The sequence below is a fragment of the Notolepis coatsorum genome, assembly GCF_963971535.1.
Source record: "Notolepis coatsorum genome assembly, chromosome: 10".
In the NCBI taxonomy this organism is placed as follows: domain Eukaryota; kingdom Metazoa; phylum Chordata; class Actinopteri; order Aulopiformes; family Paralepididae; genus Notolepis; species Notolepis coatsorum.
In genome coordinates, this window is record NC_140174.1 from 24,890,707 (window position 1) to 24,903,604 (window position 12,898).

At 42.0% G+C, this 12,898-nt stretch overlaps 1 protein-coding gene across 1 annotated transcript in view; it reads left to right on the top strand.

Moving 5' to 3' along the window:
• Positions 1-489: 489 nt before the first annotated feature.
• The window catches only part of tbc1d24 (TBC1 domain family, member 24), a 47,258-nt gene continuing 34,849 nt past the window's right edge, over positions 490-12,898 (top strand). Inside the window, exons 1-2 of the mRNA XM_084322464.1 lie at positions 490-571; positions 10,856-11,969. Of these exons, the coding sequence (XP_084178590.1) occupies positions 10,975-11,969 (995 nt within the window). The 5' untranslated portion in view covers positions 490-571; positions 10,856-10,974. The remainder of the gene's footprint in view (positions 572-10,855; positions 11,970-12,898) is intronic.

Sequence of the window (12,898 nt, forward strand, 5' to 3'; positions counted from 1 at the left end):
TTATCATTGCCTGGGTATTTCCTGTCCTCTCCAAGTGCCGTGTTACCAGAGCAGCCCAGTAAACACGGTTTGAATCAGATCTGCCACCCAACTGCTTCATAGTCAGTAACGCAGCACAGCACAGCAGTTGTGCAGTCGGGCTACACTATAGCCTATAGGCGATTTCCAGGTTAAAAAGCTATAGTGGCCTATATCCACATTTGTGTATATTTTATATATAATTTTTTTATATTTGTTTCCTTTTAGTTGTTTCATTGGATCCATATTCTGCGGCTACGACTTAGACCTAAATGGTTATTTTGAGACAAGAACTGGAGGTCATTACACTCCCCCCCCCCCCCCCCCAAAGGATAGGTGTGTGTAGCTACGACTTCAAACCCCCCCTGACCCCCCCACCCACCTGACCCCCCCCCCCCCCCCCCCCCCTCCTCCAGATGGATCCTCTTCCCAGCAGCACGGCGGCGCGCTGACAGCGGTGTGACAGGAGGAGAAGAAACAACACTGCGCATGCCCGAAGTAACCAAATATGAATGCCGCTCAACATCTGAAGACATCTCATCATAATAACCAGGTAATGTTAGGAGGAGTAAATAATCATCTTGGAGATGTATTGTTCATGTATTTCTCTTTCTTCCGCTGCTAGCTACCAATGCAAACCTGCAGCGCTCCCTTCCGTGTCGTGTTATTTTACATGCACTGCCTTCTAGCAGCTGCAGCTGAATCCACAACAAGACGATCCGAGGAGGAAGCCTGCAGTGTGTCTGTGGACCCGATTCATGTGGGCTTGACGTTAGCTAACTGGAGTCTCAGTGTACAGTACACTACAGTAGCTGCCGTTGTTATATCTAAGTTACACCTTACCTTTGTAGCTTGCTTCGTGTATATTTGTATGGCTTTGTGCGGCTTTCTTGCTTGCCGTTTAGCCCGTTAGATCCTTGCTGTTTGAATACGGTGACAGGTATAGGGAGGTGTTAGCTACAGTAGCTGACGTTAGCTTGATCACTTGGCATCAAGCATGAATTGAAAAGGGACAGTTTTTGTGGTCTACAGTCTAAACTAATGGACTGTGCTGTGATACCTGCCTGCAATGCGTTACTGTGCTGTTACCTGGCTAACGTCAGTCAATGTTATGATGAATTGAAAATGGGGGACCCTGATGTAAACAAGACGAAAGTCTTTCTCTGGTCTGCATCCCCTTAACAATTGTATGTATTGAGCCTTACTGTATTCTACTACCCATTCTGAATGAATGAAAACTTTATTTAACAGATTGCAGAATGGGTACAATACAGTACGGCTCAATACACACAATTGTTAAGGGATACAGACCAGAGAAAGACGTTTGTCTTGTTTACATCAGGGTCCCCCTGCAATCTGTTGATAACAGTTTCAATCAATCAACTAAATTATTGGCCCAACGATTGTCATGAAAAAATTAAATAGATTCAGCTGTAGTCAGCTAGGACAGGCACGTTCAGTTGCCCACCATCCTGTTGACAGGTATTCTGTTGTCTCCTTACCTACTAGCTTGTCGTGCAGGGGTGCTTTATCCAGCCCTGCACACACTTGACTCTGCATCGGCATTTGGTGTCTGTGGTGGATGCAATTCCCAAGCTAAGTTGGATATAACGGAACAGTCTGGTGGTAGCTAACTTTACCAGGCTCCTCGGGTGTCAAATTGCCCTTGACCGCTGATTAGGAATCCGCTTCCCCGCCCCCATTACTGACCCTCACCATTAGGAGGGAATTTGCTAAACTGATCAGTTCACGTAACGTCACTGTAGCAGCCAGTTAGTGCCATGTCATTCATTCTTGCAATAAAAAAATAGTGTCGTTTTTTATGAATGAACAAGGTTACTTATAATAATATAATATAGGTTAAAGTCTCTAGTTTGAACCATTTCCACAACAGTATTGCAGGTACACCTATAGCTGCAACATCATAATTTGTACCTGAGTCATTCAAAAATGTCAAATCAGCTTTTAGTCACAGGCTTCAAACTGCCGCACCAATCCCTGTAAAACCCCATCAGGAGAGATAGACTTTGTAGCTACGAACCAAGGGCCCATCACGTGTAGAGAGGTATGCAAGTTCTGTACTTTTTAAATTCAATTATAAGGCTTAACTCTTCCTTAGGGCCTACTTATTGTGAAGAGGAGTTAAAAGGCCATGTGATGCTCATTGATTTATATGGACGCCTCCTCCAGACCGCGAGTGTCAGACATCTGGCCTGAGCAGGGGAGACTCACGGCAGGAAAGTTTCAGTTGGTCTTTGCCAAAACAAGACTTCTTGGCTCGAGAGTAAAGCGGTAAACCGTGGAATAGACCTGAAAGCATTAAGCACGGTAGCATGCATGATGATGTAAGTAAGTAGGCTAAGCCTCTTTCAGCCTACCTCCCGTGTCCATAACATGAGGCAACCTGACGTACAGCACTGCAGTCTAATCATAAAGCGTAAATAAAGTACTAATCAACCACAGGGAAAATGGTATATAATGTACGTTATGTTATAGCCATAAGTAATATATTTACTTGTTGTATGAGTATTATATTTACATTTCGTATCGGTGAAAGTACAAAACAAACAGTGCGACCGGGAGTCGAACCAACAATGATTGTGGTGAGTGCTCTCACTAGATTAAGGTTATGATTAGTTTAAGGTAACAGTGTGGTTAGGGTTAAATGTATGGTTAGTTTAGGGTACAGTAACAGTGTGGTTATGGTTAGTTTAAGGTACAGTAACAGTGTGGTTAGGGTTTGGGCGAGGCTATCAGAAAAGTGTGTCTTGGTAGTCTTGAGGTAAAGGCACTTGCCTCTCATGTAAGTATCCCAGGTTTGTTCCCCAATGTTCTAAAAACGTTAAAAGTAAAAAAATAAAAAGATGATGTAATATGTACTTGTTGTAAATATGTCAATATATTACTTGTGGCTATAACATAACATACAATATCAATATGTACATTTTCCCTGTGGTATTTACCTATTTTAAGCAAGATCAGGGCCCTATTCCCCGTACCTGGTTCAACTAAGTCGATCAAGAGTCCCATTATCCAGATTCAGTTAACCCGATGTTTGAAGCCGGGATTTTCCTGTTCCTGGAACGCTGATTCAGTCTCGTTAACTCGAGCCAGACTTGAGACTCTGGATAAGTGCGCGCGGCCGCTTCAGTTGAAAAGACAGCAGGTGTAGATCGCAGAAATCCTGATCTTCTAACGGCATTGATTGATTGATTGTTTTACAGATTGCAGGCGGCTCAATAGCCTTGCCGACAAGTTAAATGCATAATCTATAGGCTAATTTTAAATCCCTCATTACCCCAATCAATCAGATTATATTTCTTTAAACGTTCCTGCTGGCAGTAGGTTTATGCATTGAATAATCAAATGAGATCTTGCTAGCGAAAATAATTAGTTCAACTGTTTCAGAATAAGGATACGGCTCTCTTATCCATTGATTGATGTATGGTGGATTTTTTATTTATCTGTACTGCGGTGTGACGGTTTGTCCTTTTGACTTTCACGCAGACGACCGGGGTTCGAATCCTAGTCTTTTCCTTCTTTTTGCAATGTAGGAATAATTCAATTTGGTGCACGTTGAGAGCTATATAAAGAATGACATCCTCAATGCATGTAGATTTATAATATTTTAACTTAAAACTAGGCTACTCTTGCGTATAATCATTAATATTATATTCCAAAAAATTTATATCGGAAACACGGGGTTTCGAACTCCGGTCGCCCGGTTGCCAGGATTCAGCACTAGCCGCTGCGCCACTGTGCCAGACGTGATATACTCATTGTTTATGCATTAATGGACGAGAGACCCGTGTTTAGAATATTTTTCTTACCAAAAAATGACGTTTTATCTCTTTATTCTCAAATGCATTAATGTGACGTCAACGGCTCATTCAATTTCTCAAACCCGTCAAACAGCGCATCTCATCAGACATTTTAATCCCAGTTACAATATCACACAAAAACCACAATCCCTGCATAGACACTTCAATTTTATGCTTGAATGAAACACAATCCGGCGCTCCGTTAAGCAAATCTACAGCGGAGATTAATATATGAAACTAATCAGAGCCAAACGGCCGATAGGTTTCATTCATTAAAAATATCCCCGCGGGATTCACATTTGCAATGAGCCGTTATTAAAATAACCACATGCAGCGTGTATCGCGACTCCGAGCGCCGTATATGACGTGCATTATTTTATTTAGGACAAAGTAAATCTATAGGCTCAATATGATTTATTATCAGCATTTAGTTCTATTATTATACATTTCAAAAGCCCCCTCTAGGAAAACGAAGCACAGAAACGTAATTCAGAATGGTATAAATGGGATCTCTAGACTGTGAGAATCATTTCAGGAAACGAGCTGTCACTCCTTTGCGGGGGCGTGGCCATGGTTCATCCGGCTAACTGAACTTAACCCTGCTCCCGACCAGGCTCAAACTTTTTGATCTGTTGTCATGGTGATTTGGACAATCGCGCGTCGGGGAACAGAAAGGTCCGGCTTAAGTCAGGCTTGACCGAAAGTTATCCGGCTAACTCAGTTATCCAGGTACGGGGAACGGGGCCCAGGCTGAGTACTGTAGGCACACTGCGTATCTGCTGCATAGGGCTTGGTGATATGACCTCACATCCATATCACATTAGGCTATTATGATGTATTATCACATTTTACCTCATTAATGATAAATTAAACTTTTTAATTAAATTATCCTTTAAAAAATTAAACACCAGTGCACAAATACCACATTCTCCATCACATTGACCCTCTGTCAACATGTTTTGTAATGTTTGTCATCATGTCTTGTCAACATGTTTGTTTTTCAACATGTGATTGGTTGTTGTACATCCCATTGAATTAAACTGAATGACACAAAATTAAACAGCCTATGCACCGGAGGAATGCATTCACCTAACATAACGATATGGGCAAAATTACGTAGGTCAGTAAGAAATTCATAATATCGATACTGGGATGAAGCAGCAGAATAAGATGTTACATGAAGTGAGAGATGAAGCAGCAGAATAAGATGTTAATACATGAAGTGAGAGATGAAGCGGCAGAATAAGATGTTAATACATGAAGTGAGAGATGAAGCAGCAGAATAAGATGTTAATACATGAAGTGAGAGATGAAGCTGCAGAATAAGATGTTAATACATGAAGTGAGAGATGAAGCAGCAGAATAAGATGTTAATACATGAAGTGAGAGATGAAGCAGCAGAATAAGATGTTAATACATGAAGTGAGAGATGAAGCAGCAGAATAAGATGTTACATGAAGTGAGAGATGAAGCTGCAGAATAAGATGTTAATACATGAAGTGAGAGATGAAGCAGCAGAATAAGATGTTACATGCAGTGAGAGATGAAGCAGCAGAATAAGATGTTACATGAAGTGAGAGATGAAGCAGCAGAATAAGATGTTAATACATGAAGTGAGAGATGAAGCAGCAGAATAAGATGTTACATGCAGTGAGAGATGAAGCAGCAGAATAAGATGTTACATGAAGTGAGAGATGAAGCAGCAGAATAAGATGTTAATACATGAAGTGAGAGATGAAGCAGCAGAATAAGATGTTAATACATGAAGTGAGAGATGAAGCTGCAGAATAAGATGTTAATACATGAAGTGAGAGATGAAGCAGCAGAATAAGATGTTAATACATGAAGTGAGAGATGAAGCAGCAGAATAAGATGTTAATACATTAAGTGAGAGATGAAGCAGCAGAATAAGATGTTAATACATGAAGTGAGAGATGAAGCAGCAGAATAAGATGTTGCATGAAGTGAGAGATGAAGCAGCAGAATAAGATGTTAATACATGAAGTGAGAGATGAAGCAGCAGAATAAGATGTTAATACATGAAGTGAGAGATGAAGCAGCAGAATAAGATGTTAATACAGTGAGAGATGAAGCAGCAGAATAAGATGTTACATGAAGTGAGAGATGAAGCAGCAGAATAAGATGTTAATACATGAAGTGAGAGATGAAGCAGCAGAATAAGATGTTACATGCAGTGAGAGATGAAGCAGCAGAATAAGATGTTACATGAAGTGAGAGATGAAGCAGCAGAATAAGATGTTAATACATGAAGTGAGAGATGAAGCAGCAGAATAAGATGTTAATACATGAAGTGAGAGATGAAGCTGCAGAATAAGATGTTAATACATGAAGTGAGAGATGAAGCAGCAGAATAAGATGTTAATACATGAAGTGAGAGATGAAGCAGCAGAATAAGATGTTAATACATTAAGTGAGAGATGAAGCAGCAGAATAAGATGTTAATACATGAAGTGAGAGATGAAGCAGCAGAATAAGATGTTGCATGAAGTGAGAGATGAAGCAGCAGAATAAGATGTTAATACATGAAGTGAGAGATGAAGCAGCAGAATAAGATGTTAATACATGAAGTGAGAGATGAAGCAGCAGAATAAGATGTTAATACATGAAGTGAGAGATGAAGCAGCAGAATAAGATGTTAATACATTAAGTGAGAGATGAAGCAGCAGAATAAGATGTTAATACATGAAGTGAGAGATGAAGCAGCAGAATAAGATGTTAATACATGAAGTGAGAGATGAAGCAGCAGAATAAGATGTTGCATGAAGTGAGAGATGAAGCAGCAGAATAAGATGTTAATACATGAAGTGAGAGATGAAGCAGCAGAATAAGATGTTAATACATGAAGTGAGAGATGAAGCAGCAGAATAAGATGTTAATACATGAAGTGAGAGATGAAGCTGCAGAATAAGATGTTACATGAAGTGAGAGATGAAGCAGCAGAATAAGATGTTACATGCAGTGAGAGGGTTGACGCAGCAGAATAAGGTGTTACATGAAGTGAGAGGGTTGACGCAGCAGAATAAGGTGGTACATGCAGTGAGAGGGTTGACGCAGCAGAATAAGGTGTTACATGAAGTGAGAGGGTTGACGCAGCAGAATAAGGTGTTACATGCAGTGAGAGGGTTGACGCAGCAGAATAAGGTGTTACATGCAGTGAGAGGGTTGACGCTAGGGCTGCACGATTTTGGGAAATAATCTAATTGCGATTATTCTGACAGATATTGCGATTGCGATTTGCGATGCGATTATAACATATTTAAAAAAAAAATTACAAGAAGAATGTTGCTGCTTTCTGTAGTCGGGTCCCAACTGCAAAATTACTGTATTACCCTGTATTATACACTTTTACTATCATGTAGACTATTCTGCTTTGTGTTTACATGTGATGTATTGTATACATGCACATTTATTATGTTCTTGTGTGATGTATCGCACATTTTATTGCTGTGTGATGTATTGCAAATGTTATTGCTGTCATCTTGGCCAGGTCTACCTTGCAAAGGAGATCTTGTATCTCAATGGGACTTCCTGGTTAAAAAAAAAAAAAAAAAAAAAAAAAAATTAATTGCAGGCTTGGCGATTTGATAATTGCATCATTCCAAATCGCGATTTCGATTAAAAAAACGATTAATCGTGCAGCCCTAGTTGACGCAGCAGAATAAGGTGTTACATGCAGTGAGAGGGTTGACGCAGCAGAATAAGGTGTTACATGCAGTGAGAGGGTTGACGCAGCATTGGCAGAATAAGGTGTTACATGCAGTGAGAGGGTTGACGCAGCAGAATAAGGTGGTACATGCAGTGAGAGGGTTGACGCAGCAGAATAAGGTGGTACATGCAGTGAGAGGGTTGACGCAGCAGAATAAGGTGGTACATGCAGTGAGAGGGTTGACGCAGCAGAATAAGGTGGTACATGCAGTGAGAGGGTTGACGCAGCAGAATAAGGTGGTACATGCAGTGAGAGGGTTGACGCAGCAGACCTCTATGGTTCCACATCAACATTTGATTTTGATTGAGACTGTTATTATTATTATTCCAGGGTTGGGCCAATAGACGATGGGATCCTGAGCCCAATCGGGATTAAAAAAAATCTATTCACTGGTATATTCTGCAGTTACATCACTATTTCTTTTATAATCAGACGATCTGCTTAATCAGGCTTTTGGGCTACAGGGAGGAAATGTAAGGAAATACCAGGTGAGGATGTGTGAATGAGCTCAAATGTGCAAAAACCTATCATTAATCATTATCTTTTATAGAAGTAGCCCATAAGATGTAGTAGAATGTAGAAAATGTAGATGTAGAAAATGTAGAATGTAGTAATAAACAGTGTAAACAAAGGTGCAGATGGGTATGCCCTATCGGTTATATTATATGTTACAATAAATAGCCTATAGGGAATAGAGAAGTTTAATCTGAATGTATGGTATATACTATGAGTAAGAGTAAAAGTAAACAGTATACACAAGGTGCAGTATACACCAAGTATAGGCTACACACACACCAAGACCAAGTTATCTTGGCTTAAAGGAGCACAAAAGGAAACAGCCTATACTCTGGAGGAATGCATTTACCTAACATACCAATATGGGCAAAATTAAGTCTGTAAGAGATTCATAATGTTAGTATCTGTAAATGTTGTGTTTATCGCCCACTGCCCTACTTACAGGACCTGTTCCATTTTCATCCCATTGGCACAGCTTGGAATGCACCATCTTTCTTATTAGTGTTGTGGAATAACTACAAAAAATATGAATACACAAACATTTAATTCATTCATAGAGGCCTCTCACTAAAGATACTTATTTATTTGTAGTGTCAGTCCGAATCTGGTTTTGAACTGACATCCACAAGCAGAAGTGAAAGCTGAATTTCTAGTGAAAAACGTTGGAACGAGGAACTGCTCCTGGCCTGACGAGATCATCTTAAATTATCATCTTTGAGAACTGTTTTAATTAAGAAGCCTATCTGACCAGATCATCTTAAATCATCATCTTTGAGAACTGTTTTAAGAAGCCTATCTGACCAGATCATCTTAAATCATCATCTTTGAGAACTGTTTTAAGAAGCCTATCTGATTTCAGTCAGTAATTTCAGTTCACCTCAGAAGCTACTTGGACTAATGTTTTAGTTTTTGAGATGCGCCTGTTGGAAGCAGAAGTCCATAGGGGATGGAAGAATGTCTCTGAAGTATCACATGGAACACTTTCCAAACAGCTCTCTTCTGTTTCTTAACAGAAAGTTAACAAGGTTAACAACCATATAGAAGGCCTTGACAATTATTTCTCAAAGACACAAAAGTGTAACATGGGCAGCATCTTTAATTGTTCTGGCAACTTCTTGTGTCTAGTGGGAAGATGTATTCTAAAAGGATCATTTGACAATTCAATTATACTTTTTAACAAATGCTGCTAAAATGGCCACAATGATGCACCATAATGCCTCTTCAGCAGGGAGATCTGGGGGAGATAGCGTGCCGTGAACCTCCACACGTGTTACACTCTTCCTGTGAAACTCCTAGCTGTCAAGTCCAAAGAAGCGGCTGGTGACTCCACAATGTCAGACATGCGGTAGCTACACCCTCCCCAGACCAATGGTAGAAATTATGTTGCACCATAATCAGTTTTTTTTTATCATCTCTCCGCAATAAACCTCAACACAATGCAGTGTCTTCAATAATAGAATTAAAGCCCCAGTCCTGGTTTCTCTATTGTATAAATCTTGGGTATATTCACTTACATTCTTGAAGAGAATTATTAATCCATATTGACTACCAAATCAGAATAGGTCTTCTTTACTCAAATGTTTATAAATCTTGCCAATGTAAACAAACCTTTTACTGACTCAAAATACAGCAAATACAATAATAATAAAAAAGATAATAAGAATAATAAGCCCACATGTTGTCTTGTGTTAGTCTTTCTATAAGACTAACACAGTCTTATAGTCTTATAGACTATAAGATTTCGAGAGACCAGTTAATCAAGTAGATCATTTATCTCAAGCCCTGCTCCAGGATGGGAGGATCAAGAAAAGAGGATGGGGTTTGAGATAGGTAAATTAGGATGTCTTCGTTACTCTTTTGTTCTGGTATTGGGGGCTACACATTTGTATGTTCTGGTATACGGATTAGACCTTTTAACCTAGCCCATAAAGTCTGTGTAAAACATTTCTGTATCAAAGGTCTTTTCCACTCCTCAGTTGTCATGCAGCCATCATCACATGACACTAATATAACCCAACATTCCATCTAAACTACAGCACTTCCTGAGTTCCTCATCGTCGGCAGCTGTATGTCATACGAGGAGAATGTCTGTGTCTCCTCTGCCGATCATAAGATCATTACGACAACAAAAATCAGATTAGTGAAATTGGCTTAATGCCGTTTGACTGACCGACTGCGGCCAGCTCCTAACATGCCCTCCTGAACTTGCATAGTAGTCGGACCCGTAACTCAATAGACAAAGAAATATGGACAAACATGGTGGCTCATCCTGGGCCTTCGCTAACGGACACAATTACTGAGGAGCCGGGCAATTACAAGGGAGAGGATAGGAAGACTCTGACAAGGGCTTGGCCTACTTGAATACTGGAGATGATGGCTTTGAGCTAGGGCTTTGCAATATGGCCAAAATATCATATTGTATGATAATTATTTTTGTTTCTGATGGTATAACGGTATTTGAAGCTAGAATGATGAGTGATATAATGATATAATTATGTTTTTATCTAGTAATATAATTATCATGATGCTGTTCCATTCAAAATGGTCTGTTTCCATAAACTTTTTTAAATACTGCAGCAAAGAACAATTATTTTCATTAACTGAAAAATATACTGTACATGTACTGTATATATGGTGGATCCATGACGGTATACCTTCATATTCAATAAACCTCCCAGCCCTATTTTGGTGTCAATTATTATTATTTAATTTAATTACATTTTTAAAGAAAGACCCATTCTGATCTATTCTCTTGTGGTGTTTTGTCTTCCAGGGACCATCATGGGAAGTTGAGAAAAATCACTAACTGATCCAAGGAGGACAGAAGGCTAGTCTCACCCCCAGACCCTCCCTCCCTCTCTCTCCCCGTCTCCCGCTACGGCCTCTGGCACCATGGCCGAGGAGGACTATGGCAGCTTCGTGGACTGGAGCCAGATGGGGGAGCTGGCCAAGAGCAGTGGCCCCACCAAGCTGGACTGTAAGGACCTGAAGGAGTTCAAACAGCTGGCCCGCCAGGGCCACTGGGCCAAGAACCACAAGCTCCGCTCCCAGGTCTACCAGCAGCTCATCAAAGCCATCCCCTGTCGCACCGTCACCCCGGACGCAGAGGTGTACCGCGACCTCATGGGCAGCACGCCCACCAAGAAACCCTCCACCTCCTCCTCCATCCCGCTGCCGGATTTTGTGGACGGCAATGCGGTGCCACGTTATTGCCTGAAGGCGGACGCTGTGGCTTCCGCCCACCGGGTCCTGTCCTGCCTGGCGGGGCAGTTCCCAGACATCTCCCACTGCCCGTCGCTGCCCGCCGTCACCGGCCTCATCCTGCACTTCAGCACCGACGAGGCGCAGTGCTTTGAGCACGTGAGCCGCATGCTGGCCTGCAACGAGCCGGGCAAGAGGCTGCTGGACCAGACCTACCTGGCCTACCAGTCCACCTGCATGACGTTCGGCGACCTGGCCAACAAGTACTGCCCGGCCGCCCACAAGCTGATGGTGGCGGCCACGGCCCAGGACGTGCTGGAGGTCTACTCCGACTGGCAGCGCTGGGTGCTGGGCGACCTGCCCTTCGCCCACGTGGCCAGGGTCCTGGACGTCTACCTGGTGGAGGGCTACAAGGTCCTCTACAGGGTGGCCCTGGCCCTGCTCAAGTTCTACCGCAGGCACAAGGCCGGGGCCCCCGGGAGCCAGGCGGGCCAGCAGCAGGACGCAGGGGGGGTGAGGGGGGACATCCAGGCTTTCATCAGGGACATCGGCTCCACCATCAGCCCGGACAAGCTCCTGGAGAAGGCCTTCTCCATCCGCCTGTTCAGCCGCAAGGAGATCACCCTGCTGCAGCTCACCAACGAGAAGTCCCTGCAGCAGAAGGGCATCACTGTCAAGCAGAAGAGGTACGGCTTATACTATGCTTTACACATGCAGCATACACATTAGGGCTGTAACGGTACACGTACACCAGTGGAGGCTGCTGACCAAATTTTTAGGTGAAGCACAAATTATTATATTATATTATATATTAAATAATATTTTTAAAACATCCCCCACTGTGTGTCAGTGGTCAGTGGACACAGATGAAAACATATTAACATTAGGTGACAGCGGACCTGACCAGATGAAAACATATTAGGTGACAGCGCACCTGACCAGATGAAATCATATTAGGTGACAGCGCACCTGATCAGATCAAAACATTTTAGGTGACAGCGCACCTGACCAGATCAAAACATATTAGGTGAAGGTGACAAGGAAGCCACAGACTCATACCCCCCCGACACTCAACTAACCGCCTCGGACAGTCCTTCATACCAGTGGCCATCAGGCTCCACAACAGTGGGCAGCGACTTCTGCCAGACATCGACCTAGAACTAATAGGAACCCAAGTAGGACAATAACACTACCTTATGCATACTGCACCTTATGTGGATACTGTGATACTGTGAATAATGAATAATGTATATTTCAGTTAGTTAGATAGTAAATTATATTGACCTATTTGTTTACACTGCTTGTGTTGTTTTCACTACCTGTACCCCCCCCCCTTCCCCCATGCTGCTATGATGCCTGAATTTCCCCAAGGGGATCAATAAAGGAATATCTTATCTTATCTTAAAAGGAAAGATGAAATTACCTACCTGGGTTCCATCCTATAGAGGCAAATCTTTCCTCTGACAAAATGGGATCCAATGTAATAAAACTAAGTCAACCAACGAACTAGATTCCTGTACCGGATCTCCTCTCTGGTAAACAAGAATACCTTGAAGACTCTAACAGGAGCACTCATTCAAGGGTACTACGACTATGCTTGCACCTCATGGTACCA